The 27,942-nt window shown below is 50.5% G+C and overlaps 1 protein-coding gene across 2 annotated transcripts; it reads right to left on the bottom strand.

Moving 5' to 3' along the window:
* Window positions 1-453: 453 nt before the first annotated feature.
* Eif3b (eukaryotic translation initiation factor 3 subunit B) lies at window positions 454-25,761 on the bottom strand. Of its 2 annotated transcripts, none has more exons than XM_021647543.2 (19): window positions 24,082-25,761; window positions 17,950-18,142; window positions 16,299-16,418; window positions 16,039-16,096; window positions 15,769-15,897; window positions 15,400-15,557; window positions 12,209-12,340; window positions 12,069-12,135; window positions 11,373-11,419; window positions 9,596-9,806; window positions 7,456-7,528; window positions 6,173-6,295; window positions 4,574-4,652; window positions 3,817-3,955; window positions 2,725-2,850; window positions 2,057-2,134; window positions 1,559-1,667; window positions 1,316-1,432; window positions 454-922 (listed from the first exon to the last, which is right to left on the bottom strand). In XM_021647543.2, exons 1-18 carry the CDS (start codon window positions 24,545-24,547, stop codon window positions 1,329-1,331), a joined length of 2,412 nt encoding a protein of 803 aa, XP_021503218.1. In that variant the 5' UTR covers window positions 24,548-25,761; the 3' UTR covers window positions 454-922; window positions 1,316-1,328. The 2 variants fall into 2 exon arrangements, with proteins under 2 accessions (XP_021503218.1, XP_021503219.1); XM_021647544.2 differs by having other exon boundaries at window positions 454-652.
* Window positions 25,762-27,942: the final 2,181 nt, after the last annotated feature.

The raw sequence follows: 27,942 nt of genomic DNA, 5'->3' as shown, positions 1-27,942 counted from the left end.
GCCTGTCCCCTGCTGGCCGCACATGCCCCAGAGACATACCATCCATGGCTGTGGGCTCAGCCCGGGCAGCTCTCTGGTCACAAGAGACGCAGAGGCAGGTAGAGCCTGCAAAAGGCAGGATGCTGTGCAATGGGGCCTCAGATGACCGGGGTGGAGCTCCCCTCTGCTTGTCTTTCTTCTCTACTGGACACCAGCTGTGTCCACTTGTCTTAGTGGAAAACACCTCAGTACCTGTTTTCCAACTTGGAAAACCCAAAGTTTTTTTTTTTTTTTTTTTTTTTTTTTGGTGGGGGAAGCATTTTTTCATAGAAACAGATGAAAGACATAGCACCTGTCAGAGACTCCAGACAGGCTCTCAACAACCCAGGGGCAGTGAGCAAACACCCACACCGGGAGTGGGGAGGCAGGCCTCACAGACTACTCGCTCTACAAAAAGGAGCAAGACAGCAAGCATTTTCACACAGGGTTGCCTTTATTTCCACACCAACTTTTGTGCAGAGGCCCTGCCACAACCTGAACAGGTGCGAGGTGCTGGCGTGCCTCCAGAGCTTCTGGCACAGGAAGAGGTGGGAGCGCAGTCTCCCTGCCGGTCTCCGGCCCACGCAGGGACAGCAAGTCCGTGAATGACCCCACCGAGCAGCAGGCGGAGGCTCTGGAAACACCATGGCAACAGGAGTTTAGGAGCCACCAGAACACTGCAGTGAGACCCCACAGCAGACACGGCTGATAAAAACCTAACAGGGCAACGTGAGAGCGGAGCCTGAGTGTCCCTGCTGTGGACAGGGGCTGAAGGCACAGAGCTGTGTCGGGATGGAAGAACCCCGGGTGCACGCACAGTCCAGCGCAGGAAAGCACAGGTGAGAACCCAGCCCAAGGCTCTCCGTGAAGGGCGGCCTTGGATCCTGGGCATGGCACAGTGACACTGCAACAAACGGAGCACCGTTTAGTCAGACACAAAGCAAGGGCCCACAGCCAGCTTCTCCAGTGACCTCACTGCAGGCTGTGGAGAGGAGTACCCCCGGCCCAGAGTGGCCGAAATGTCAACGGCACCCACTCCACCCGAGGCTCGGCTCTCACAGTTCCTCCGGGAACCAGCACGAAGCACCACATGCCAGACTCAGCCCTGCATGCACTGTGACCTGTGCCCACGCTACCCTCCTCCTTGCAGCACAGCTCCTTGTGCTCCCAAGTTCCTCCCAAGCTCCCTGTCAACCACCAGCGGCAGCACTGCCTCTTTCTGGGGTGTCTTCCGTTGTGGTCTAACAAGCAGCCAGAGACTCATCAGCAGGCCCCCATTCCTGTCTTCATGTCTTACCACAGTGCTGAGGTCACTCCTGATTTCCCAGGGGAATGACCTCTTCAGTGACAAAAAACTCGATGGTCTCCTCTTCCCAGTCATCCACATTGCTATCCAGCTCGTCAGTGTCCACCCCTGAGAAAACAGACAGCAAGCTGACCCCCGGACGTGGCTGCCATGTCAGCTACAAAGCTCTAGCCCACACCCTTGGGGGAACCATTCCACTTGCAGATAGATAGATGAGCCCGGAAGCTAGGTTACCTCCCCGTAGTTCTAGACGCTCATTCTTCTGTTTCATATAAAGTTCCTGGGCCATTTTTCGGTATTGCCGGAAGTCCTCCATCATGGTCCGCCTCCTTTCTACCAGTTCCTGTTGGAGGAGGGGGAGGTTATAGGGCTGAGTAGGACATACTTGCTCAACCACAGTGACCCCATTGTATGTAGCAACCACTGCTGAAGTTAGGGAGATGGCAAGTGCCTTGTGTGCTGGGCAAGCCTTCCATAGAACCCCCCTTTAAGTTGGACCCTCATTTCTCTTCCTGATCCTGCCCCTCCTGCTTGTAGCAAGGAAAAGCCAGCCCCTATCTACCCAGTGTTGGTGGATGTTGGTTCCAAGGACCAGTGCTGGCCCTCTGTTCCCATAGACAGTGGTCCCCTCACACACAGGAGAACAAGACAGACCAGGCTCCTGGCACACCCTTCTCACCACTGCCCAGGACAAGACAGGATGCGCTCCCATGGGCAGCCCCTTAGGCTCACCTTTGAGGCTTTGGACTGGCTCAATCGATCCTTCTGCTCAAAGATCTTAGAGTATTTCTTCAGATCCTTTTTAATTTGCTGAAACCAAGACAAGTCTCTCAGGATTGAACCTTCAAAGCAAGAACCGCAACTGCTGCCTTCAAAGATGCCAGTGTGCAGTGACAGCCTGACAGGACTAAAAGGATTCAGCCCCAGGGCACCAGCCTGTACCACTGAGGCCTCTCACTTCGTGGAGATGATTCTAGGGTGAGTCACGCCCAGCTCTGACCTAACACCACAAGCCTATTCCATTACATAAGGCCCTCTTAGCTCCTCCAATCCCACTGGGACTTGTTTACACTTGTCTGGCTAAGGCAGACTTTCCTGGGTTTTCTGGGTGGGGGCAGACAAGGATAGGGTCATCCTTTTACTATCCAGCTGTGTCTGGCAAGAACTCACCATCCTCCTGCCTCAGCCTCTGGGACTATAAGCACTGCCTAGCCCGCAGGCTTAGAGGGAGTTCCTGACGATGCTTCAGGTCAGGCCTCAGTGTGCTGCATCTCATCAGAGCCCTCTCCGTGTCCCACACCATGTCCCCATTGACTGTCCCTGTCCAGTCACAGGACAAATGCCTGCTTCCTTCAGCACCACAACTGCTCCCTTAGCCCAACCGGGTGGGGCCCACAGACCTTTATTTGATCCTGGCTGAGGAGTGTGGGGGGCCTTGGTCTCCAGAGCAGCTGGCAGAAGCGGTCCTTGTTGTTCTTCTGGAGAAGGCGACCTTGGAAGGTCCACAGCCAGTAAGCATTGTCCACCTAAAGGGCAAGAGGTCCATCATGCAAAACGTGCAAGGCAACTCTAGAATCTTTACCCTCAGCAGGCACAGCACCAACCTGTGCTCTGGGAACCAGAGACACAGCACACTGGCGACAAAACAAACAGCTGCGCCTGGCTGTGCTCGCCCTCCAGCGGGGAAGGTGGGGAGCAAACAATGATGCGAGGACCCCGGGCCAATAGCAGTAGGCAGGTGCTCCCCAGCAAAGGTCTGCTCATCTTGTCACTGACAAGAAACTCCCACAGCAGCGCCAATCACCACAGCACCAACCACTCTGTCTCTCCAGCAAGACTCCAAACCAAGCCTCAACCCAAATGCCAGGCTCCTTGCTGCCAAACTAGCTCTCTGGGAGTTTGTGGACAGAACAGCCCCACAAGGGCTTAAAAAGAGGTTCACTTCCTTTACTTTTCCTCTTTTTTGGGGGGTGGGATGGCTGCTGGGGTGGAACTCAGGCAGGGGCTATGCACTGACACCCCAGGTCTACAGGAGGCTAAACAAGTGCTGGGATGATGGGCCCTACTGCACTGGCATCTGGGACAGGTCCTACACAGAACATCTTGAACATGAAGAATGATATTCCAGAAGGGTCCAAAGGCAGGCGAGAGCTCTTCTCCTCACCAGTTAGGGCACTGAGCTCACAGGTTTTGTTGGTGTGGACTCTGCCAACCCATTAGTAAACACAGGAAGCAGTCTGCCCTCAGGAGGCACAATGGTCATGCTCTGGCAGACCCTGCCAAGCAGACGTGCCCAATGCCCTGGCAGCTGACCTCAGTAGTGAGTCTTTTGAGAACCCCTGGATCAGATCGGCCCCCTAAGCCATAAGGGTTTGTGAGTAGCACCCTCTCACCCTGGGACCCCTGGACACAACAATCCCACAGAGAACAGTTTCTGTCACCAGCCTCCAGGGATTTCATTCCCTGAGGGCCCAGCACGCGCCATCTTCTACCTTATGGCTCCACCACGACACAGAGGTGACCACGTAGCGGCCAGTTGGGTCCCACTCAACGTCGGAGGCCATGTAGTGCTCTGCAATGTTCATGACGGTGCAGTCTGAAGTGTCGACAAACGCCAAGGCACCGTTCATGCTGTGGGGTGACAGGGCAGCTGCATCCCACAATCCCCTGCACCCCCACTGAGTGGTCCAATGCCCCTTACTTCCACTGAGTCACGAGGGTGGGAAAGGAGCAAGGACCAAGATGGCCCACTCTCTGTTGGGCTGTAGCTCCCTAGACCTCAGCCCTTGTTGCCCTCACAGTGACAAATTTCCTAAGGATATCATGAAGCCGGGATCAGGACGTGGATGGTGCGCACAGAGTTCTGTGACATCTAGAGAAGGTGGCACCTGAGGAAGCCTCCGAGCTAGCGTGGCATGCACAGCATAGTGGGAGCAAGCCGCAGCAGCCCTTCCCGCCAGAGGCTGAGACTGGATTTGCTCACTACTCTGTGCTCAGCTGGAATGCTGGGGAACAGGAGAAGGCACTCCACCAGAGGGCAAGGCAGCCTCCAGCTAATCATGTGTCCCACAAGAAGACACAGAATTCACAGGAGGGCAGAATAAGGCCATGATCACAGAGAATGTCACGACTTCCATCAGCCTGGTTTGGCCAGGGGCTCAGCTGTGACATCAAGTGAGACAATAAGGCTCCATGTTAACACAACCCTCAGAAGCAGATGTGGCCATAGAAGGCAGGGCCCCGACGCACCTCCTCAGCCCGGCCAGCACCACGAACTGCCCCTGGGGACTCCAGAAGATGGTGTTTGCTTGCTGCTTGTCAAACATCTCTGCAAGGGAAGCAAGTACCTGTGAGGGGACTGAGCCACTCTTGAGGAGAGCTGGCAAAGACAAAGTCCACATATGATTCAGACCCAAACCCACTGGCCACCTTAGAGAACTATTTTGAAACAGTCCCCCATTCAGTTAGACCTGAGGTCCTGATGCATGCTGAAGGGTGGTAGGTGCTGCTACCTTGAAAGTACATTGGATGCTATTTTCAACTTCACATGCAACTGGACAAAGAGGGCATTAACAGTAAAAATAGAGAAGTGACTCATCTTGGAGTCTCACACACTGTCAGAGACCTGACTACACCACGGGCCAAGCTACCAGCAACACCATCTCTCAGTGGGCTCGCAGAACCTCAAGCAAACCACAGTCCCAGTCACCCCGACTCTGACCCTGGTGCTGACAATTCAAGGAAAGACAAACCACACACATTTAGGAGAGAATGATACCTTTCCTGGTGTTTGTTAAAACGGGACAGAAATCTTTTGACTGTACACATTTTATACATCATTCTATCAACAACACGACTTAACTTTTCTTTTTTTTTTTTTTTTTTTAAAGAACAAGCCTTTTTTTTTTTTAAAGATTTATTTATTTTTTTATGTATATGAGTGTTCTATCTGCATTTACATCTGCCAGAAGAAGGAATCAGTTCACATTATAGATGGTTGTGAGCCACCATGTGGTTGCTGGGAATTGAACTCATGACCATTGGAAGAACAGACAGTGCTCTTAACCACTGAGCCATCTCTCCAGCCCCACGACTTAACTTTTCAACACAGCCAACTGACCCTATCAGAAATGGTCAGACCCAGGCAATGGGAAAGCACGCTGTTTAGAGGTCCCAGGTCCAGGAAAGCCACGGCACGGCTACAGCACCGCTGCTATGGCACAGGGGGCAGGGTGGCTAGCCTCCTCTAGAGAATTCCTGGAACACAGTCTGGGGCAGCCCTGCAGATCCACCCCAGCAAGGGCACACTGTGTGGCTCAGCTTGTACTGCTGTGGCGCTGTCACGACACAGAGGCAAGCATAAGCAGCAGCAGCCTTTCGAGAGCACAGCAGGACCAGCAGCTGCCTGCATGGCAAAGGAGAGTGCTTCCCTTCAGGAGAACAAGCCAGGGTGAGGGGCAGAGGACAGCAATTCTGAACAGTAAATGACAGCTGCCTCCAAAACAATGGCTGAGTTAAAACTGAGATGCTTCCAGGCTGCAGAGATGGCTCAGTGGTTAGAGTTCAACTCCCAGCACCCACATGGTGGCTCACAACCACCTATAATATGATCTGGTGCAGGAGTACACAGATAGAACACTCATATACAAAAGCAAGTGAGTCTTAAATTAAAAAAAAAGAAACAAAACTGAGAGGCCTCACTTAGGGCAAAACCTCAGTAGACAGGAAGTACGTATGCTCCCTCTGCCCAAGTCACCCCAAGCTCAACATCCTGCCTATCATCTGACCCACAGCTGGAATCCGGGCCCGAGACGCTCTCTAGAGGGAGCCTGAGGGTAGACTACTTACTGATAAGCTCAATCTTCCCGTTGCTCTTCACATGGTAGAAGGAGACAGATATCCGGGGGGCCTCACCATGGAGCACAGCAAACTTACTGCCATTGGGTTCCCAGGCAAAGGCTATGATGGTTTCTGTAATCAAGAAGTCAGTTGCTGTCATACTTCACACCAACAGCTCCATTTTCAAAGATCTTCATTCAACTGGAGAGAAGCACCCTCAAATCCCCAAGTCACCACCAGGACCACAGATCATCGGACAGCAAAAGCAGACACTCAGACAGAAGTCAGCAGAGCTCAAACGCATGCATTTCGTTTAGTTTGCTTTTGATGCTGTGCAGGCCCAGCCAGACCTTAGAACCTTCCAGGCCGGGCCTCCTGCTTGCTAAGAGCACAGTTACGTGCCACCACACTAACCCTGACCCTGACATGGGAGATGTGATCTTTAAACAAAAGAAAAGCCAATGAAAGGCCCCAGTAGTTTGCCAGACAAAGGCAGCAACTATGTGACTACTCCAGCAAAGGAGGGGAGTTGGTTCTGTAAAGCACACCAACCTTTCCTTCAGTTAAAAAGAAAAGTTGAGTCAGGCAGTGGTGGTGTAAGTCTTTAATCCCAGCACTTGAGAGGCAGATCTCTGAGTTTGAAGCCAGCCTGGTTAACAGAGTAAGTTTAAGGACAGCCAAGGCTACACAGAGAAACCCTGTCTCAAAAAAACAAACAAACAAACAAAAAAAAAAAAAAGGTAAGGGCGGCTGTGGTGCTGCACTCTACAATTCCATCCAGTACATGGGAAGTAGAGACCAGTGAATCCCTATGAACATTAGGCAGCAAGACTGCACAGTGAGATTCTGTCTCAAAACATTCTACCACCACCACCAAAAATAAAGGGGGGGGGGTGTTGGGGGGAGAAGGAATTAAACTTCGTTGAAAGCCAAGCCTGGTAGTACAGGCCTGTAATTCCAGGACTTGAGAGGCTGAGGCAGAAAGACTGGAACTCAAGACCAGATGGGCTATAAAATGAGACTCCATTTCACATAAACAATATCAGTCAAAGCTGCAACAGCTAGTAACTCATCCAAGGTAACCCAGGCATGGTGGTGTGCACCTGTAACTCTAGGACAGACAAGCTGTGTGTGTGTGTATGTGTGTGTAGCTAGCCAGCCTGACCTGTGTGCTCCAGTCAGTGGGATCTGGGCAGGCTGCTCCTGCTGAGAACTCACTTCAGCACACCATTTGAGCACCTCACTCATGCAGAGGCTGGACAAGGTCCCCTTCCTGCTACGCGGAAGCTTACCTTTCATCTCAACAACGTCAACAGGTACTTGCTTCTCCCTCATTCGGAAGATTTCAAAATTTGTGACAACACCCTGTTGACAAAGGTAAAAAAGGAAGGGGTTACTCTGGAAGGTGACGGCATGAAAAAGATGGCGAGACAACTGACGGTCTAACAGAAGACAGTGCTCACCCACCACCACACCCACATCCAAATGCAGGTGACAAAGCTGGCACAGGGGGAGCACAGTGCAAGTGACCTCTGCAGCACATCCAGCAGAGCTCTCAAGGGGCTTCCAGGCCACTGAGGAACAGCCTGTACCATGACCTTCAGGTAGCACCATACCAACAGCAGACTCAGTAACTACTCATCCACCAGTTAGCATGTGTCCATTAACACCGGAGTGTATGCACTGGAATACTAGTCACCCATGAAAAGGAATGGAACGAAGTGCTGAGACATGCTACAGTACAGATGGGGCTGTAAAAAAAATCTCAAGCTAAAGAAGCTGGACACCAAGGGCCATCCACTCAGGACTTCAGCTGTCTGAAAGGTTCAGAACAAAGCCAGGCAAGCAGCAGACCAGAGGCTGCTAAGGTGAGGAGGGCTTCGGAGCATAGTTCAATAGGACATCTGGCCAGCATGCAGAAAGCTGCCTGGGTGTGACCCAGCACTGGGAGAAAAGTAACAAGGCAGACCAAGGAGGAGCCCAGAAAGAGAGGGCAACGGCGAGTTAGCTGTGTGCCGCTTGGAAGAGCAATGGTGTGCTGTGTGACCACCTGACTACACTAAAAGTCACAGAGGTGGCTCAGCACTAAAAAGCATGGCTTTTTGGTATATGAATTGTAACTCAAGAAAAACAAGTTACAGGCACAGGGGCTCATGCCTGTAATCCAACACTCAAGAGTCAGGCTGAATTACAGGTTAGGGACCAGCCTCGGCTACAAAGTGAGGCCCTGCCTCAAGACACCAGAAGAGAAAAAGAGTATCATAAGGAGAAGACCAGCTCTGTTAGAAGACAAAATTCAAGGTATTAAACAAACCAAAAGGTTGGGTCTCACTATGCAGTCCTAGCTGGTCTGGAACTTGCTAATGCCCACCAGGCTGATCTCCAATGTGCAGATCCGACTGCCTCTGTCTCCCAAGTACTAGAGTACTAGGGTTGAAGGCATGCCCCACCATGCCTAGGCACAATGTTTTTTGAACGAGGAAAACATCAATTATGTAAACGAAAGCATCTGTGTGCACAAGTACGTAAAGTCTACCCGTTCACCAGAACACCACATCCGTCTCAGCTGCCACTGAAGAGCGGCTGAGCATCTGCAGGTGACACTACCGGGTTCTCCTGGGTTAGAAACTACACAGGGCAATCCAAAAGGGGTAAGAAAGTAGGCTCAAAAGGCTGAGGCCTCCCAGGCCCTCTGCTAGAGTGCTATGTCCCAGCTGAGAGTCTCACATCACTAGGTGGACACAACTCCTCAAAAACTATGAGTCAGAACTGCATGAGGGCCACAAAGGGGTGGGGAGACACACACATGCACACGCGCACACATACACAGGGTATAAGATTCTCGATACACAAAGGCCAAAAATTCTAAACCCAAGACATAAGCAAGCTGGTGTGTCTGGCAGTGCTCGCCCTCACTGAGGTGTCCTGTAATGTCACTGTGCCGTGGCCTAGAGTACCATCATGCTAAAGCTACCTCAGACTCAGACTCGCGCTGTTACTTGTTATGAACTGCGTTGTTTCTACTGTACTTGGGAGGCAGAGGCAGGTGGATCTCTGAGCTCCAGGACAGCCAGGGCTACACACAGAGAAGCCCTGTCTTGAACAAACAAAAGCTTTCAACCAGAATACTGTGAGGACTCTTACCATGACCAGACAGCTGACAGAGCCACAGGGCAACCCTGAGAGCAGCTGTAGGTCTACACAGTAAGCCACCTGTTAACCCCTCCCAGCCACCTCAGGGGCCGGAGAGGGGCTGCAGATCTCAATTAGGTTGCAAGCATCCGCCAACTGGCTCACAGCCAACTGTCAACTCCAACTCTAGAAATCTAAAGCTCTCTGCTGGTCTGCCCAGGCAGTCGCACACATGTGGCACTCATGCATACGCTCAGAAAGAGCGGCTCATTTAGAAGTGGCTTTCTCGGCAACCCTCACCTGTGTGCCTTTCGGGGTCCTGTCCACTTTCACACACAGGTAATCTCCGTTCTTCTGCCAGTGCAGCTTGCAGTCCACCACATTGAACAGGTTCCTCACCCGGATCTCCTGTCTGGTAGGGAGCTGCATCAGGGTCACCCTGGCTGGAATATCTTTGTCTTCTGGCACCCAAAAGGCGATGATGTTACCACCCGGAGACCAAGAAAAGTCTCTGCAGGACAAATGGACAAAAGCTTATGCAAAAAACAGATGGTTATAGAACCGAGCAACAGAACACATTTACTTTTTTGTATTAGTTTTTCTGTGTAGCCTTGGCTGTCCTGGAACTCAGAGATCTGCCTGCCTCTGCCTCCCACTGACTGGCGTTAAAGGTGTGACACCACGCCCCATGAACGCACTCACTCTTAAAAGCTACGTGTTGCGCAGAGCCTGTTGCACACCACCTAAGCACTTGACAGGGTAGTATAGCCTGTAGTCCTCATAGCCCCGGGCCATGATCACAATGCCGTGACAGCACGGGAAGACAGGTGTTCATCACTGTGCTCCTCCCCGTGCAGCCAGCCCCACAGTCAACCACCACGTAGCACTGCTCTTTCTAAATATACTCAGGCTGATGGCTCCAGCTGCAAGGCGTCTAAAAGTCAACCAAGGTGGTTGACAGGGGAGGACTGCCAAGTCAGAGGTGGAAGATGGGCAGGTGAACAATCCCTTCTGTATTAACTGTTCCACAGGGCAGACGATGCGACAGACTGACCGTGGCTTTAGCCACCGGAAAACCCTCTATACATGCCATAGCTTGTTTTGCACTTCTTGCTGCTGTTGGCATGGTCTGTCGTCTAGAGTGGTCTCAAACATCCCCTCCTCTCCTTATTCTCCTGATAGCTGGACTGCAGAAGCCCACCACATTGAAATCTGGTTTTGAATTATTTGCAGATCAGTGTATGCCCTCTTTTTATTTTTAATTAAAAACCCAAAGAAAACCCAGAAACGTAATAGCAAAAGGAGGACATGTCAATGTCCTCCGGGTTCCTAAGCATTCACTGCCCCAGCACTGAGCAGCTCCAGAGGACTTCAGATAATAAAAGCATGCCCACCCATCTAAGAACTAGCTGCACAGCCAAGCCTAATCCCACTGAACACCTTTGAAGAAGACAAAGCCACTGTGCTCACGTCTCCACACTCCCCACTGCAGCTGGCAGGACCCTGACCTTATTTCTTTCTTTCTGCGGCCAGTGCGCAGGAGCCATGGCAGTACCCCAACATTTGCAGAAACAAGCAAGCAAGTGCTTTTCCTCATGGCAGTATATGCCTGCAACATGAACATGAGGAAGAACACGGAGTTCAGGGTGTGCTCTGCTACAGAGAATTCCAGGTCAGCGTGAGCTGCGTGAGCTACGAGGCACTTAAAACCAAAGTGAGTGAATGAATGAACGCAAGCCCTGCTGTGATTGCCTGGGGTCTGTTCATGTGCTCCCCAAATGCAGTCAACTGTGAAGTGGTGGCCATAGATGACGCCCTTGAGAGGTAAATTTGTCCTAAGGAAAGAATGCCTTTTAAGGCCCTTAAAGAGCTGCTCCTTCTGCCTACTTGGAGAGGAAGAGGGCAGAGAGACCATCCATGCAAGAGAAAGCTGCCACCGACAGAATCCAGCAGCCCATCTTGGACTTGCAGACTTAAGAGGAAAGAAAGACGGTCATTTCTGCTGTTTGAGGGGAGTTACCCGGTGTTATACAGCAACCAGAGCACAGACACCAACTTTACAGGAGCATTCACTTACTTTATTCCAGAGATCTTCAAGCTCTTCTTGTCCAAAAGGCCCATAGACTGCCCGTGAGAGGAAAAAAGAACGGAAAAATAATCATCACAGCTCAGAAAGGTCAGGGCAATGTCAAGTCTGTGTACTTGTTCTTCACGCTTATTCTGGAGGAGGGCGACGTGTCGCAGTGCACACACAAGTGTCAGAAGAGACCGCTAGAGCACGTTCTCGCCTTTTCCACAGTGCAGCGTAGGGACTAAATGCGGTTGTCAGACGCGGTGAAGCATGTGCCTTTACCCACTGAGCCCGCCCCGCCCCCGCCAGCTCTCCTACCGCTTTAACAGTACAAGAGCACTACAGGCACGAAGGACAGGTGAGCAGCTACCAACTGCCAGCAGCAAGATGCACACTCCCAATAGGACTTCTGTTGGAGCCAGGGCAGGAGAGTCCAGACTTCCACCCAGCACAGGAAGGGTTGGTCCTCACTAGTTACCAAAGCCCCACTTCCCTTCCCATAGCATAGACTTAGAGAAGGACTAACTATATCCCCCAAAAATGACAGCCAGGCATGCACCCAGCAGTCTGGCCTGCCTTCCAGAATCCAAAAATCTCCACAGGAGCTAGGCCATGGCTCGGGGAGAGAGCAGCTGCCTAGCCTGCAGGATTGTAGTTCAATGCCCAGAACTTCCGGAGAAATGAAGACAAACCACAACTCACAGGTGTTTCATAGATGCTAAGAGTATCCAGAGTCATTCTTGCAAAGAATTTGCCATCATGGCTCCACCTGAGGAGAAAAGAACCAGGCTGCACCAATGGATCAGGAAAGGTCACAGGCAGACCAGGGCTACATCACTCACTTGAAGATGGGCCAGTGGGCAGAGCTCTCACAGTGAAAGCCTCTCTTCTTATGTCCCGTGAGGATGTCCCAGATGATGATGGCCTGAGGGTCATCCTGAGTGTCCATCAGTGGGCTGAAAGTTACCAGGTATCTGCAAGAGAGGGGTCACTGCGTGCAGCACCTCCTTTGGGGTGAGAATCACAGTTCAGCACGCACTGCTATGAGCCAGAGACACAAGATGAGAACACTGCTGAGGTGTGTGGAAGCAGCCTTTCCCGAGTACCATGATCCCCAAGAATGGCGGCTCACCTCTCCAAGCTGGGGGTAGGGTGAGCACAACCAGGTACAAAGTAATCACAGTCCCCTACAAGAGTCACCTAGAATGGGGTTCCCAACGGGCACCCCATTGGTACCAGGCCAACCAAACCCCCAACACAAGTCTGCTTAAGTGGGCTGGTCTAAGGGAGGAGCCATATAGGATTCCATCTTCACAAACGAGACACATACAGTTCTAAAGTAAGTCGAGTGTGCTTCCGGGAAATGGACAATTAAACCTGACTTTGGGCATCTCTACATTGTAGAACAAATCCACAAAGCACAGGCATCCTAAGGACACAGCCCTCGCAGCAGAGGCAGTGGGAGAGGCCACAGCAAGCCAGAGATCACCAGCAAAATAGCCCTCCTGCTGCAGCGCCAGGGCTGCCAAGTCTGAAATCCTGACCAGCAAAAAACACTACACAAACTGCTAAAGCCTGCAATGAGCAAATCCCAATATTTCAATCTACAGAACCAAACAAAGCACAGAGGACCTAACAAAGAACAGGATAGGCCCACTTGTTCAAAAGGACAGATGTGTGGACATACAGATCATACCAGGTGCAAAGCACTGATCCCAGCACTTGGGAAGAGAAGGCAGGAAGATCAGCCAAGATCAGCTATAGGGACTGAGGGCCAAAGCCTGTATCAAAACGAGAAAGCCCACATCCTACCAATATGCCAACCGTGCTCCCACGACACTGGTGGACTAACTGCTGAGGGACCTGCATAAACTTCCCAAGAGGTGAAGACATCCAGTGTCACTGGCACAGCACCCTCACACATCCAATTAAAAAATATATATATATTTATTTTCTATGTATGATGGTTTGCTTGCCTGCATGCCTGACACCCTTCAGAGGTCAGACAAGGGAGTTGGATTCCTGCAACTAGAATTATGATGGTTGTGAGCCACTATGTGGGTGCTAGGAATTGAACCTGGGTCCTCTACAAGAACACATGCTCTTAGCAGCAAGCCACCTCGCCAGCCTCTCACGTATCCACCTTTAGCACTACTGCTGGAATGGACTCTCTGGTGTCAGACATGCAAAGTGGATAAGAATTCCAGAGCACTCTATGAAAGCAGCACAAAGGGAGGGAAGGATTTCCCAATGAGAGCATGAGGGTTATGGACACTAGGACTGGGGCCAAATCAGTGGATGTAACAACCTGTCTACCCAGGAAGCATTTTATGTTACAGCATTATATAGCTTGTTTTTAAAATAAATTTGACAAAATGAGAAGTAATTTAACCCAGGTTTTTTTGGAAACAGTCTCATGCAGACCAAGCTAGCCTTTAACTTCTGATTGTAGAGAAATGTTAGTTTAGAACATGGCCATTCTGGCAAGAGATCTCATCCAAAGACCTTCTAGGTCTGTGTGACCTGGCTAGAATACAGATACACCTTTAATCCCAGGTTAGAGGCAAGCAGATCTCTGAGTTCAAGGCAGGCTTGGTAGAGAGCAAGTTCAGGTAAAGAAAAGCCTTTAATCCCAGCTCAGGAGACAGACCCATGAGCATTTCTGAGCTGCTGTTCAGTCAGTTCAGTTGAGTCAGTGAGTTGAGGGGCAGTGAGGTGGAGCTGAGTTTGTGGCAGTTCAGTTTGTGGAACTCAGAGGCAGTTTTTACTAAGAATTGTACACAGAGAGAAGCTGGAGAACAAACTAGACACAGGTGAAGACAGAAGGAGCCAAATTAGAACAGACTGCTGGTAAGAGGCCAAGCAGAGATATTCAGTGAGAAACTGAGAGAAGCCAGATTGAATCAGTCAGCTTGGAGCGGAGTTTGAGCCAGAACAGCTGAGTTGAACCAGCCAGCCAGAGTTCAGAAAGAGCTAAAAAAGGTGAGCTTATTCAGATTAAGTCTCAAAGGCTGAAAACATTCTAGGCCCAGGCCTAGGTTAGCAGACAGAGGTAGTAAGGCTCCAATCCAACAATTACCTGAGGTGAATAAAAGCTACTCTTGCCTCTACTTCCCAAGTGCTGGGGATTCAGGTGTGCCCCACCACGTATAGCATGTGGGCTACCCCAGTGCTCCTCTGCTCTACCAGTTCAGAAAGGGAAAGAGAATTGTCTAGAACCTGAACCAGTTATCTGTGTGACACCATGGCACAAGTATCAGTGCTGGCCTAGAGCAGTACCTAGAACCACAGAATCACACAATGAACATAGGGGTCATTCAGAAAATGCAGCTCAGAGGTGAGTGCGTGTGGTTCAACTACCCAGGTCCAACAGTACCAATCCCAATCCACATCTTTTCCTATATGTACATTCACATGAGAAATACACATTAAGTACAGTTAAGAGACCAAAGACAACAGAACGCAACCATTATGCGCACACTACAGTAAGTCCTGCCAGTGTGGTCTCTTCTAAAAGAGCAAGAACCAGACAATCTTCCTGCTGACTCTGTGTCATGGCAGCCCAGGAAGGTAAAGCCACAGAAAGGGAGTTACTGCTCCCCCGCTCCCCACTGCCCCAGCTGCTTAAGTATGGGGCCGGGGAGGATGCAGCTCACTGGCAGAGACCCTGGGTCACGTCCTGACAAAGAAAAAAGAAATAATAAGAGAAAAACTTGAATGCTCGCCACCCTCACCTCACTGCTTGGCTCTGGCAGTTTACACACTATTCGAGAAGGGGTAAAGCTTTGAGCAGGACCAAGTTCATCTGTTTTCTCTCTCCTTTGTTTTGAGGCTTTTTTTGAGGTGTAGTCTCATGTAGCTTAATCCAGACCCACACTCACTATGAAGTCCAGGCTGTCTCTCACATCTCCTGACTCTTCTGTCACCACATCCCAAGTGAGTTCTCTGCATCCTTCCTGGGACTGTTCTACAACGTCTGAGACTACCACAAGTCACCTGAGGAGGCTGAAAAGGAGGACAGTGAGTTGCTCACCTTTCACACGGAGAAAAGTCAATGAGCTGCACGCCCTGGTGGCTGAACCTCTGGATCTGCTTGAACTTCTCCCCTCCCCAGAGGGCGATGCCCCGCTGATGGAACGTGGCCAGGTAGGTGCCCTTGGGGGACCAGCGCACATACGTCTCTGTCCATCTCTGTAAGAAGGCAGGATCAGGGTTAAAGCAACAAAACATCAAACCCAGAAACTCTTCCTCTACAGTGCAGCGTCCCATTTCTCAGAACCTGTTTCCAAGCTGGGAAAAAAGTGACAGTTCTCAGAGTGCCTTAGAGAACAGGAGCCTTCACCTCTGGGCAGAAACCAGCCCTGCTGTAAGGTCAGGGCCAGGGCCCACTGCTAGTACACACCGCTCTTTCTTCAATTGAGACTGGGTCCTTGACGTCATTCCAGAAGATGGATGTCCGGTCTCCACTCTCAAAAATCACACTGTACTGATCTCTGCACTCGGCCTCTTCCAGCCAATAACGCAAATTTCCCTAAAATAATCAAAATCAAGGGACTTAAAGAAAGCTCAGAGATAATTATCGCACTTAATGACAAATGGTAAGTTCAACAGATACTTTTTTACCTCAGGTTACAAAATGTTTCCTACAAAGCAGAGGATTTGTAGAACATACCAGGTCTTTGAAAGGCTGCTTCTCTGGAATGTCCCACTCATCACTAATCATCATGTACCTGCAACAGAATGGCATTGCTGAGTGGCACAGGCTGGACGGGATGAGGGGCACAGCCAGGCAGCATCGTGCCCTCTCCACCAGCCGACAGTCAAAGTGAAAACATAAAATGCTCTTGCCTGGCCAATACCAGCCACCAGCACCCACCGAGGAGCTCCCTGCCACCCACACACATTAACTACGAGAGCTTGGCTCCAACTCACTTATCAAAATCAGTGAAGAGGTTGACCCGGAACGTGTGCTGCTTGTCCAGCTTGTATCCATCAGCGTTTTTCACAGCATCCACAGCATGAGCGGGAGAAGCATATTCCAGAAAGATGTACCTAAGTAAGAAGGAGAGCGGCTTTAAGACTCACTGTTCCTGAGACCTTTCTATATGAGCCGAGGCCCTGACTGTCCCCAGGGCTGACAGTCACCCTGAGAACCAGAGAACAATACGCAGGCCAAGCAGTTTCCCAAAGAATGAAATCCTAACATAAAGATCTCAAGACTATGGTTCATTGTTATCAATGATAGAAGTTTGACAGAAATGCTCATTACTCTGTGATACACACATGTCAACAAAACCTAGCAAAGTGTCCACTTTACATATGAAGTGTTTCTGTTTTGCAGTGACCTGATTAAGAGTCACTCTGAACCAGCCTGATCTACAGAGCTAGTCCTAGGACAGCGAGGGCCACACAGAACGCACTCGCACACACAGGAAAAATAATTCACACACATAAAGCAATTAAGAACAAAAAACATTAAACAGGGTGGCAGAGCCTAGAGCCAATGATTCTTCCAAAAGTAACTTTGTAATAGTTTTTAAAACTACCTTTAAAATTCTTAGCCATGGGGTATGGTGGTGCTCGCCTTTAGTCCCAGCACTGAGGTAGGCAGAGGCACGCAGATCACTGTGAGTTCAGATCACTATGAGTTTGAGGCTAGACTGGTCCACAAAGTAGTCCAGGACAGCCAAGGCTACCCAGAGAAAGAAACCCTGTCTCAAGAAGACCAAACGAAAAGAAAGGAGAAAAAAAAAAAAAAAAGTCTTAGCCAGGCAGGGGTGACACATGTCTTTAATCCTAGCACTCAGGAGGCTGAGGCAGGTAGATCTCTGAGTTTGAGGCCAGCCTGGTCTACAAAGAATTCCAAAATAGCCAGGGCTACACAGAGAAATCCTGTCTTGAAAATCCACCCCTGCCCCCAAATCCCACTAAGTCTTTTAATTCCAGAAAGTGACCTTAACATCCTACACTCCCCTCAGACAAGGTGGAGAATGTTAAAAGGTCTGTCAACAGTGGCAAAGGCAACCAAACCCTGTAAATTGGCCAGCAGCCACTGTGGACCATTCTGCCCTGTTCAGTTTACTGAGGGCAGCCAGTCCCACTGCTCAAAAACCTCAATCCTGGGAGAAAGAGAGACAGCCAGTCAAAAGCTGGCGGGCGGCAGGAAAAGAGACACAGGCCACAGCCCTCGAGGCGGAGCCCTGGGCTCCGTGCTCAGCAGCAAGCAAGATGGTGGGCCAGAATCAAGCGTGGAGGCCTAAGCAAACTGCAAGTCACATACCTTAGGCTACACCCAGATTTCAGGGCTAGTAGGGAGTTGCTAACTACCTCAGAGAAGGTAAAATGTTTTCAAAAGCACTTCAGAGAGAAGGCCCACGGGCAGGCCTGCCCTTCAGCTCTGCCCACTTTCTGGCTAGTGGTGTCTTTCTCCAGAAAACGGCCCTGGGGCATCCACTGCTGCCGTGGAGCTCAACCCTGATGACCTCAGTCTGCAGTCACTCACTAGGCCATGACTCCAGAGCCTGCTGAGGGCTTCCCTCAGGGTGGCCTGAGTACAAAACTCCCCAGCAAATAGAGCACTCACCCTTTTGTCTTCCCGTCCTCTTCAGGATAATAGTCATTTATGACTTTCCCAAACTTGGAGAAGATCTTGTGGATGACATTTTTGAGCTTCTCAAGCCGGTCGGGTCCCACCTGAGGGACATTATCCACAACAATCACCGAGTCGATTCCATCCGCTTCCTGAGGCCGATCTTTGAGGACATCACCAAGCAGTTCTGAGGAGTAAAGAAATGCCAGGTGGTTTCTATTTAAGCCAGAAGCACCCTCCATTAGCGAGCAGGCTGATCATCTCAGGAACCAGCTACTCAGTGCTTTTACCACAAAGCAGTCAGTCAGGACCTCGCTTAAACAGGGAATCAGGAAGGTTAATCCTCACAAGCCTCCTCATAGGAAGTATTGTGAAAAAGCACCCAATTGTTGCTGCAAGGGTGGTTCATGTATACAATCCCACCGCTCTGCAGGTGGAGGCAGATGCCCAGGGATATCTGAGTTCAAGGCTAGCCTGAGCTACAATGACCCTGCCTTAAGTAGGTGAAAAGAACCCATTCCCGAAAGCTATTCTGACCTCCACAGCCTTGCCCATACTCCACACAAAAATAATAATTACCTTTAAAATAACAAAACATAAAGGGCTGCAGGTAAAACACAATAGCAGCATGCCAACCTAACACAGAAGTAACCCTGGGTTCAATCTCCAGTACTGCTAATTTAAAAAAGAAAACAAGAGCCCCACCACCACCACATAAACCTAAAGAATGGTTTATTCCATGAATTTCTAGCTAATCTGTGAAACTATGACTCATCTTTTGCAGGTGTGATGCCTCTTGGGTGGTGAAGGCAGGAGGAGGAAGAGTTGTTCAAGGTCATCCTCAGTGTAAGGCCAGCTGGGTTACATAGATTTTGTCTCAGCTAACTGAAAGCTGGAGGGGGAGCTCAGCATTAAGAGTTCATACCACAAGCTGGTTCACACCTTTAATCCCAGCACTTGGGAGGCAGAGGCTAGAAGATCTCTAAGTTCAAAGCCAGCTTGATCTACAGAGTAAGTTCCAGGACAGCCAGCGATACACAGAGAAACCCTTTTTTCAAAAACCCCGCTATCTCTCCTGCAGAGAACCTGAGTTCTGTTCCCAGCACCCATACTGGCAACAGCCTGTAACTCCAGTTCAAGGGGACTGGACACCTCTGGCTTCCAAGGGAATGGTGCACACACAGACTTAAAAACTAACCTTTTATAAAAGAAACTTCAGCATGCTAAACATCCTGAATGCCAACAAACACCCCTTGTTCCACTTCACTCACAGAAGTGAAGAGTGGGACTGTGGTAGAGGCTAAGGTAATGATCTTCAGCAGCCACATAAAACCAAGGGTAAAGTAGCATGATGGCTTATGCCTTCAATCCCAAGACTCAGAGAGCTGAGCTCTGTGACTCATAGGGCAGCCATGGCTACACAATGCGGCTGTCTCAAAGAGCATTTTTAACCCCAACGCTGTGAGGGCAGAGACAAGAGGGTCTTGGTGGCTAGATACCCAACCATTCTAGATGGAACGGTGAGCACCAGGTTCAATTAAAGACCCTATCTTAAAAGTGGGGGGAGGAGCAGGGTAGTGGAGGGGCGTGCCTTTAATCCCAGCATTTGAGGCAGAGGCAGGTGAATCTCTAATTTCAAGGCCTTGTCTACAGAGTTAAAAAAAGGGTCAAGAGCAACTGAAGACCACTCCTGACATAAACCTAAGGTCTCCACACACACTTTCATATATATACACATGTAAACAAAGAGAAAGGTGGGCTAGCTGTAAGAATGCTCCCAGCACCTGAGGACATGAGAGCAGAAAGAGCCATTTTTGAGGCCATCCCAGGTCTACATACAAGAAGTTCCTGCTTAAGATATAGAAGTTTGGACTGGCATGGTGGCTCATGCCTTTAATCCCAACACTCAGAAGGCAAAGGTGAGCAGATCCCTGAGTTCAAAGTCAGCCTGAGTTTCACAGAGAGACCCTCTCTCAAACAAACTATGTATGTAGTATGTCTGTGTGTGTGTGTGTGTGTGTGTGTGTGTACATATAAAAGTGTGGGGTTGGGGAGATAGTTCAACAGTTAAGATCACTTGTTATTCTTCCAGAGGACCAGAGTCCAGTTACCAGCACCAACATGGTGGCTCACAACCATCTACAACCCCGGGTCCAGGGAATCCAATGCCCTCTTCTGGCCTCCAAAGGCAATGCATGCATGGAGTATACAGACATATACGCAGGCAAAACATCCATACACACAAAATAAAAATCAATAAAGAACAGAGCTGGAGAGATAGCTCACCCATTTTACAGTACCTCTTGCTCTTGCAGAATACTGAGGCTCAGTTCCCAGCACTCAGCATGGTGGCTCACAGGCACACCTAACTCTAGTTTCAAAAACTCTGATGCCCTCTTTTGGCCTCTACAAACACCAGTCACACGTGGTGCATATAACATGAATGCAGGCAAACAGTCACAAATACAAAATAAAATAACCTAAAAAAATAAATAAATAAAACACCCCTAACATCGCACGCATGCACACACATATATGGCAAGTCTGGGACAGCAAGAGGCTCAGTGTATAAAAGCACTTGCCATCAAGGCTGATGACCCGAGTTCAATCCTGGGAACAACTGTGGAAGGAGAAAAACCAACCCCTGAATGCTGTCCTGACCACTACATAAATGTGTAGCTTTTATGTAGTGACTTTTTTTCCCCAAGACAGGGTTTCTCTGTGTAGATCTGGCTGTCCTGAAATTCCCTCTATAGACCAGGCTCACCTCAGAACTCAAGAGAGCCATCTGCCTCCCAAACGCTAAGATTAAAGGTGTGCACCATCACACTCAGTGTAAATGACTTTTTTTTTTGAAGGTCAATGTTGTTGGGCTGGGACCAGGCACTGGGTTCCAATACAAGGCAAAAAAAAAAAAAAAAAAAAAAAAAAAAGTAATAGTCCTTTGCATTTTGTGCTTGCTACTTTCATGTCAACTTGACAGAGCTAGAGTTATGGGAAGAGAGAACCTCATTAAGAAAACGCCTCCACCAGACTAGCCAGCAGGCAAGTTTGGGGGTAATTTTCTTGACCAGTGACTGTGAGGAAACAGTGCACTATGGGTGATGCCATTCCAGGCGGCCTCCGCATCAGCTCTGCCTTGACTTCCTACTCTGATTTCCCTGGCCAGTCCACTGACTGAGAGAAGCCTAATTAAGACACATTTCAAAGATACCAGAATCAGGAGCAGACAAAGAGCAAGGAGGCAAGAGGCGGGTTTTCAACACGACAATGCCACACACCTTTACTACAGAAAGGCCGTGAACGCTGGGTTCCTTTAAAAGCCTGCTCACCATACAATTAAATGGCCTGCTAAGCTGGACCCGAGCTTAACAAGATGTAATAAAAAGCCCAGCTTCTATACAAACTACAGACTTCTTCCCAGGAACTCAAAGCCATACCTAGCCTGTAACAACCTGCGTCTACCTGGGAAGGGCAGAGCAAAGTACCCTCACGATGCAACACACTGTGTTTCTTTTGGTTTGTTTGGGTTCTGTAAAAATTTACTTTAACATGTATGAAGACTTTGCCTTTTTGTGTGTGTGCACTGCGTGTCTGCCTGCCACATGAGCACCACGTCCCCGAACTGGAGTTGGAGCGCTGTGAGCTGTCATGTCCTAGAACAGTGAGTTCTCTTAACTGCTGAGCCATCTCTTCAGCCTTTTTGGTTTTGTTGATACAGGGTCGCATGTACCACAGGCTGGCTGGCTTTGCACTCCCTATGTAGCAGGGACTAACCTCAAACTCCTCCCTCTACCTTCCAAGCAGTGGAAGGACAGGCATGTGTACTGCAATGAGGGAAACAACTGGTTGGTGATCAGAAACAAAAAAACTGAAAAGGAGTCCAAAAGGCTTACAGGGCCACCCAAGCCAGATGGCCGTGGACTTCCAGCTCTTCAGCACCAGAGACTCCTCATTACTCTGCCCTTCCCTGTGCACTGGGCTCCCTGTAGACCTGATGGAGGCATGCTGGCTGTGTAGTGACATTAGCACCCCGACTCCCATACTCCCCCATTCCGGAAGCTGTCACACTTGACCTGTGAATTAAATGGGCTCAACTAACTCCTTAAACACTTACCTTGCAGCAGACAGTCCCACTTGCTTCCCAGCACCCACATAGGGCAGCTCACAACCCTAGTCCCAGCACTGGGGACCCGGCCACCCTCTTCCACTTCTAGTGGGCACCTGCGCTCACACACACTGCCCCACACAGACAAACTGACATAACTCAAATGAAATATAAAACAAACACTGGCTGGAAAGACTGCTTGGCAAGTAGTGGCGCTGGCTGCTCCTCTAAAGGACTCGGGCTTGCTTCCCCGCACCTGCTTGGTGGCTTACAACCAACCCTAACTCCAGTTCAAGGAGATCCAGTTGCCTCCAGACACCAGGCTGCATATGACACAGACACCACAGGGGCAAAATGCTCCTATGCATAAAACAAACTTCAATTAAAATAAAAACAAGCCTTTGAAAAAGGAAAAGGGGGTGGGGACACACATGAGGAAATTGTTCTGTCCAAAAGATGACTGCTGGGCAAGAGCAGGACTTGAGTTAGGATCCCCAGCACCCGGGAAAAGAGCTGGTACAGTGGCACACAGCTGCATGCCCGGTGCTAGAAAGGTACAAGCAAGGATCCCAATGACCTGGCCAACTGGTGAGCTGAGTTCAGGGAGGCACCTCCCTCCCCGAACAAGCAGCAGCACTTAGCAGTGGTTCACACCTGCAATCCCAGCACTTGAGAGGCCCAGACAGGAGGATGCCAGGAATTACAGGCCGGCCGGAGCTATGGTGAGTTCTGGACCAGCATGGCATACAATGTGAGGTCCTGTCTGAAACCATGAAGTGACAGGCAGACACTCCAACCCAAAATAAGGCAACAGAGGATCCCCAGGATCAAAACAAACTTCAAAGCCAAAACTTAGGCTCTGACATAGAGGAAACAGGCACAGTGGAGATCACTGGAGTCAGGCAAGAGTGCCGAGAACCCGGAAACCTCCTCATCCAGAGAAACTTCCTCAGGGCTGAAGCCTGCAGAATCTTCAGAGTACTCGATCTGCTTTTCATGCTAGAACATCTTTTACCTTAAGAGTACAGTAAAACAAGTCAGGCATGGTGACTCAAACCTCAAATCTTGGCAATCTTAACCTGGAGGCAGGAGGATCAGTCCAAAGCCAGCTGGGCTATGCAAGATGCTCTTACAAGAGAACAAAAACAAACCCCCCCAAACAGCAAAACAATGGTGACGTTAGACGGCAACCCCTCAAGTATTTTAAGTTCTAAGTTGACAACTATATGAGGCTCTAGATTTTTCTGGTCTATCACTGGTAGTTCAAAAGCAATTGTTTGGGGGTGCATGCCTGTAGTGCCAGAATCATGGAAACTGAGGCAGGAGAATCAAGAGTTCAAGTTCAGCTTGCTGTACAGTGAGGTCCTGTCTCAAAAAGGGGAAGAAAAAAAAAAGGTGGGGGAGGCCGTTCTTAACTCCCTAGCCCCTCAGTATTCATTAAATCAACACATACAGGGACTGCCTCGTGTGCTCTCAGCCTGAAGTTGAAACGGTGGAAAACACATACTACCAGCTGTCATAAAAGATTTGAGGACTCAGACTCTCGTGAGGGACGGCAGAAATAATGTCTTAAAGCCAATCACCGTAGAAAAGAATATGAAGTACGCTGAATATGAAGAAAATGTGAAAAAGCAATGGATGGTCAGGGGTACCGACCTGGGGAGAGAGAGAAGCGGGCGCTAATGCGGTTGGCTCCAACGGCAATACCTTATTGCGGAGAGCACTGGGAAGACACTTCGGCAAGGGGGAGGGCACCAGGCTCTCCACACGACCTGTCCCTCCCATTCGGCCTTCCCAAGGGTCCAGCTGGGCAACACTGGACACTGGAAGACCCGATACTCCAGCTCGCCCTACCCTCCACCAGCCCCAGACGCCCGGTCTTCCCGCAAAAGCAGGCTCTCCACATGGTCCCCTAATTCAGAGGAAATAAAGGGGGGACCGCTGCAGTCCGGAGACCCGGCGCCCCCCGCCTTCAGTGGATACCTCCCCACGGGCACGATCACGACTACAACCCTTACCTTCCTCGCTCACGTCGTCCACGAAATCCTCGGGGTCGCTGAAGGAGGGCTCATCCGCCTCGCCGTTCTCCAGCGCCCGAGGCTCCGCCTCGGCCGCGCTGCCATCCGACCCGCCCTCCTCCTCCGCTCCGGCGGCCGGGTGCTCCCGGGCCTGCTCCGCCGCGGCCTCCGCCTTCCCGGGGACAGCGGGCTCCTGCGCCGAGGGCCGCTCCGCCGACGGCGGCGGTGGCGACGCGGCCGGGCTGGTCGCCGTCTCCTCTTCGGGCCGGGCCGCCGGCGTGGCCCTCACCTCGGGCTCCGGCCCGGCGTCGGCGTCTTCCTCGGCGTCCTCGGTCCGCCCTACCTCGGCCCCGCCAGCCCCCGCCGCCTCGTCCGCCGGCGGCGCCTCGGAGGCCGGCTGCTGCCTCGCGGGCTGTGCCCGCTCCTCCGCCGCCTCGGGGGCCGCCACGTTCTCAGCGTCCTGCATGGGCCCGCGCTGCTGCTCACCCGGCTCGGCCGCCCTGCTTCCGACTCCCAGGAGTCACCGCGCGCCCCTAGCGCGGGGCCACGTGCGTGCAGCGAGTAGGCCACACCAAGATGCAGCGCGGGGGGACCCCCACGCCCTCCTTCCTCACGGCGCCCCGGGGAGACTCAGATACGGGTAAGAAGCGCCCAGGAACCACCCTAATACCGTGTTTTCGAGACGGAAGAGACCATTTGTGGCCGGAAATGCGCTTTGGATAGCAACTAAACTCACTGGCATCTGCAACCCCCCACTTTGAGGTATGGAATAGTTGCGTCCAAGATGGCAGACGTTCCTCTGCCTCTCCCGGCGGGCGCTACGGGAAGGACTGAACTACCTAGGGAACACCATATAGACTCCCAGACGGTTTTAACACGTGAAACTGTATGAAGACAAAATAAGTGGCTAGGGAGCCATGCCAGGAAAACGCAAGCTTCCACGCATGGCTTAGGAGGAAGCTTTGCTCTTAACCAAACGGGCGCCTGTGGCTGACATGACTGGATACCCCCCCTACGGTCTGCGCTGTAGACCCGTCCACCGACGAGCAAAAGAACGAAGGGTTCCAAAATCGCACGAGGAGTTCGCCGCCAGCCGGAGGCGTACAGGAGCGTGGCCGCCCCGCACGACCGTGTCGCCAGTGGCTTTAGTGTCAATGGCCATCTGCACCGCAGCGGTGGGGGCCTCCAAGCCGGGTCACCGTGGTCCCGGCCGCTGGAGACTGCCGCCTTGACTCGCGGGAGAGCGCCATCACGTGGGCCAGCTTGGGTGGGCGGGCCGGAGCCCGGGACTCCTACCCGGAGTGGTTGCTGGGAAAGATAGTCAAGATTTCTGGATGCCTCCAACACGGAGCCGTCCCTTACGGGGCGTTTCGACGATCTTAAAAAGAACCAGTTGAGTTTAAGAACGCTTTCTCTGGGGACTCAGGTGGTGTCTTGCAACCGTCTATTAATTCGAAAATGTTTTCTGTGTGTAAGTGGTGTGCCTGCTTGTATGACTGCACCAGAGCGTTATGTTGTATGGTGGCACCGTGGTAAGCCAAAAGAGGGAATCCTATCACCCAGGACTGGAGTTACAGACTGCTTTGAGCTGCCATGTGGGGGCTGGGAATTGAACTTCTGGAAGGGCAGGCAGTACTCTTAACTCTTCAGCCATCTCTCCAGCCCCAGCTTACTCGGGAAGAAAAATTAATTACAAACAAACAAAAACACACACTTTTTTTTTTCTTTTTTTAAAGGACCAGTTAGTTGGCCATGAAAGCATAGGCTTGGAACCCTAGCACTGGGGAGATTGAGGCGGAAAGGGCAGTTCATGCTAGCCTGAGCGATATAATGACTCTAAACAAACAAAGCAGGCCACTAGGGTTTGGTGGATGAGTAGGCGGTCTGCTGGCTGAGTAGAAACCTACTCAGTAGAAATCTACCGAGAAACCAAGAGTTAGAGGCCAGTCAGGTGGCTCCTCCGACTCTTGCTGCCAAATCTGACAGTTTGCGTTCCATCCTGGAAACCCACACTGTGGAAGGAGAGAACTGACTCCAGGGTTTAGCCTCTGATTTGCACAAGCACAACTAAGTAAACATATATATATATATAACTCTGGTAAGTCCAGACCTTTGGGAGCCTGACGCCTCACGGGACTCATAACCTAAATCTGGAGAAAGGTTCTAGAACCCAGAGACCTATGGCTGCAGGTGCTTGGGATACAGGCTTGCTTCTCTGGGATTAGGTTGCCAGGATCCCCACATAGAAGCATTTACTATAACTTCCCACTGAGTACTTGTTTTGAGAAAGGGTCTCCTTATAGCCCAGGCTGGATTTGACCTCACAGTACAGCTGATGATACCTTTAAGCTTTAAGCCCTTGCTTCTGGCTCCACCGCTCCAGTAGTAGGATCGATGGGATGCACCACCATGCCCAGGTGATAATGGTAAATTATTTTTGACCGTTTTGTTTCTGTTTATTCTGTCAATAAGCAAAGATATGGGCAATCTGACTTCCTAATTGGCAGTAGTTGGGCTCTCCTTTGCTGCTCAGCCCAAGCAAATAGACTGTCAGTCACAAACAGCCAGCCAGACTTAAACCAACCTTGGCCATTTTAAGTGATCACCCTAGCATCTGTAGACACAGCTTTAACCACAACTGCTTCAGACATTCTACACTAGATTTTTTTTTTTTTCTATCACCGGCGTCAGGGAACTGGAAAGGACCCAGCAACCATTTCCATCAAGGTTCTTCCCTTGACAGTTTAGCAAAGGGATTGCTGAGGCTGGTACTGAAGAGGCAAGGCTGTGAGGGCTGGAGAGATAAATGGCTTGGAGGGAAAGAGCACTGTCTGCTTTTCCAGAAGTCTTGAGTTCAATTCCCAGCAACCACATGGGGTCTCATGACCATCTATAATGAGATCTGGTGCCCTTTTCTGGCATGCAGGAGTACATGCAGACAGAATACAGTATAAATAATAAATAAATACTCCTTTTTAAAAAAGAGGCAAGGCTGTGATTGGTAGAAGCACAAGCCCTCATTTGTAAGAGAGCTTTGCTATGATTGGTGCAAATGACTGCTCTCTGGTTATATGAGGAGGCTGTTGGGTTCACTTGGGGAGTCAGCAGAGGATCTGTGCTGCTTGGTATTGCAGCTTTAGGCCCAATAAAAGTCTTTGTCTTGAGTGGTGTTATATTACTTAGAGATGACATGGGTTCTGTGTGGTGGCTTCCTTCCTATGAACTTGTAACATCCTTCATTGTGAAGAACTGTTTGGCCAGCATGTTTGTATATGCACCACATAAGTGCTATACCCTCAGGGGCCAGAAGATGGCATCAGACTTGTTGCAACTGGAGTTCTATGGTTGTGAGCTACCATTGTGAGTGCTAGGAATTGGGCCTGGGTCCTCTACGAGAGTGGCCAGTGCTCCTGACTACTGGGCCATCTTGCTAGCCCCTGCCTTAGCTTATATAAAAGCAAAAATAAACAATAAAAGAGGTGCTTATAAAGACCTATTGTTGACAGTGTTGTAACTATTGTGATGAGAATAAACTGTTGCCCCAGTGTCCCTGGGAATGGCGAGTCCCTCTGATCTGCCTCTGGTGGACTTAGTAGCCAGAGGATGTAGAGTTACTGCCTAAGAGATGCAAAATTTTGGAGGTGGGCCTCCAGAATCCAGCAAGGATGAGGCAGAGGCAGCATGGTCTACAGAGCGAGTTCCCAGGGCAGCCAGGACCATTACACAGAGAAACCTTTTCTCAAATAAACAAACCGTTATGGTACTTTTTGCTTAAAGGTGGTTAAAATGGGGTCAGTTCAGTGGCAGAGCACCTGCCTAGAATCCCCCAGTGAGGGGCTGGGGTGTGGCTCAGTGGTAGAG

The sequence above is a fragment of the Meriones unguiculatus genome, chromosome 15 (genome assembly GCF_030254825.1).
Source record: "Meriones unguiculatus strain TT.TT164.6M chromosome 15, Bangor_MerUng_6.1, whole genome shotgun sequence".
In the NCBI taxonomy this organism is placed as follows: domain Eukaryota; kingdom Metazoa; phylum Chordata; class Mammalia; order Rodentia; family Muridae; genus Meriones; species Meriones unguiculatus.
This window is presented reverse-complemented; position numbering and strand designations above follow the sequence as displayed.

What these genes read in the sequence shown, in the direction of transcription:
- Eif3b (XM_021647543.2), bottom strand. Translation starts at nt 24,547, where the DNA reads ATGCAGGACGCTGAGAACGTGGCGGCCCCCGAGGCGGCGGAGGAGCGG. An exon ending in GAGGACGGGAAGACAAAAGG is followed by an intron (nt 16,419 to 17,949) that starts GTGAGTGCTCTA and finishes CTTCTTACTTAG; the next exon opens with GTACATCTTTCTGGAATATG. An exon ending in TCTCAATTGAAGAAAGAGCG is followed by an intron (nt 15,558 to 15,768) that starts GTGTGTACTAGC and finishes GCCTTCTTACAG; the next exon opens with AGATGGACAGAGACGTATGT.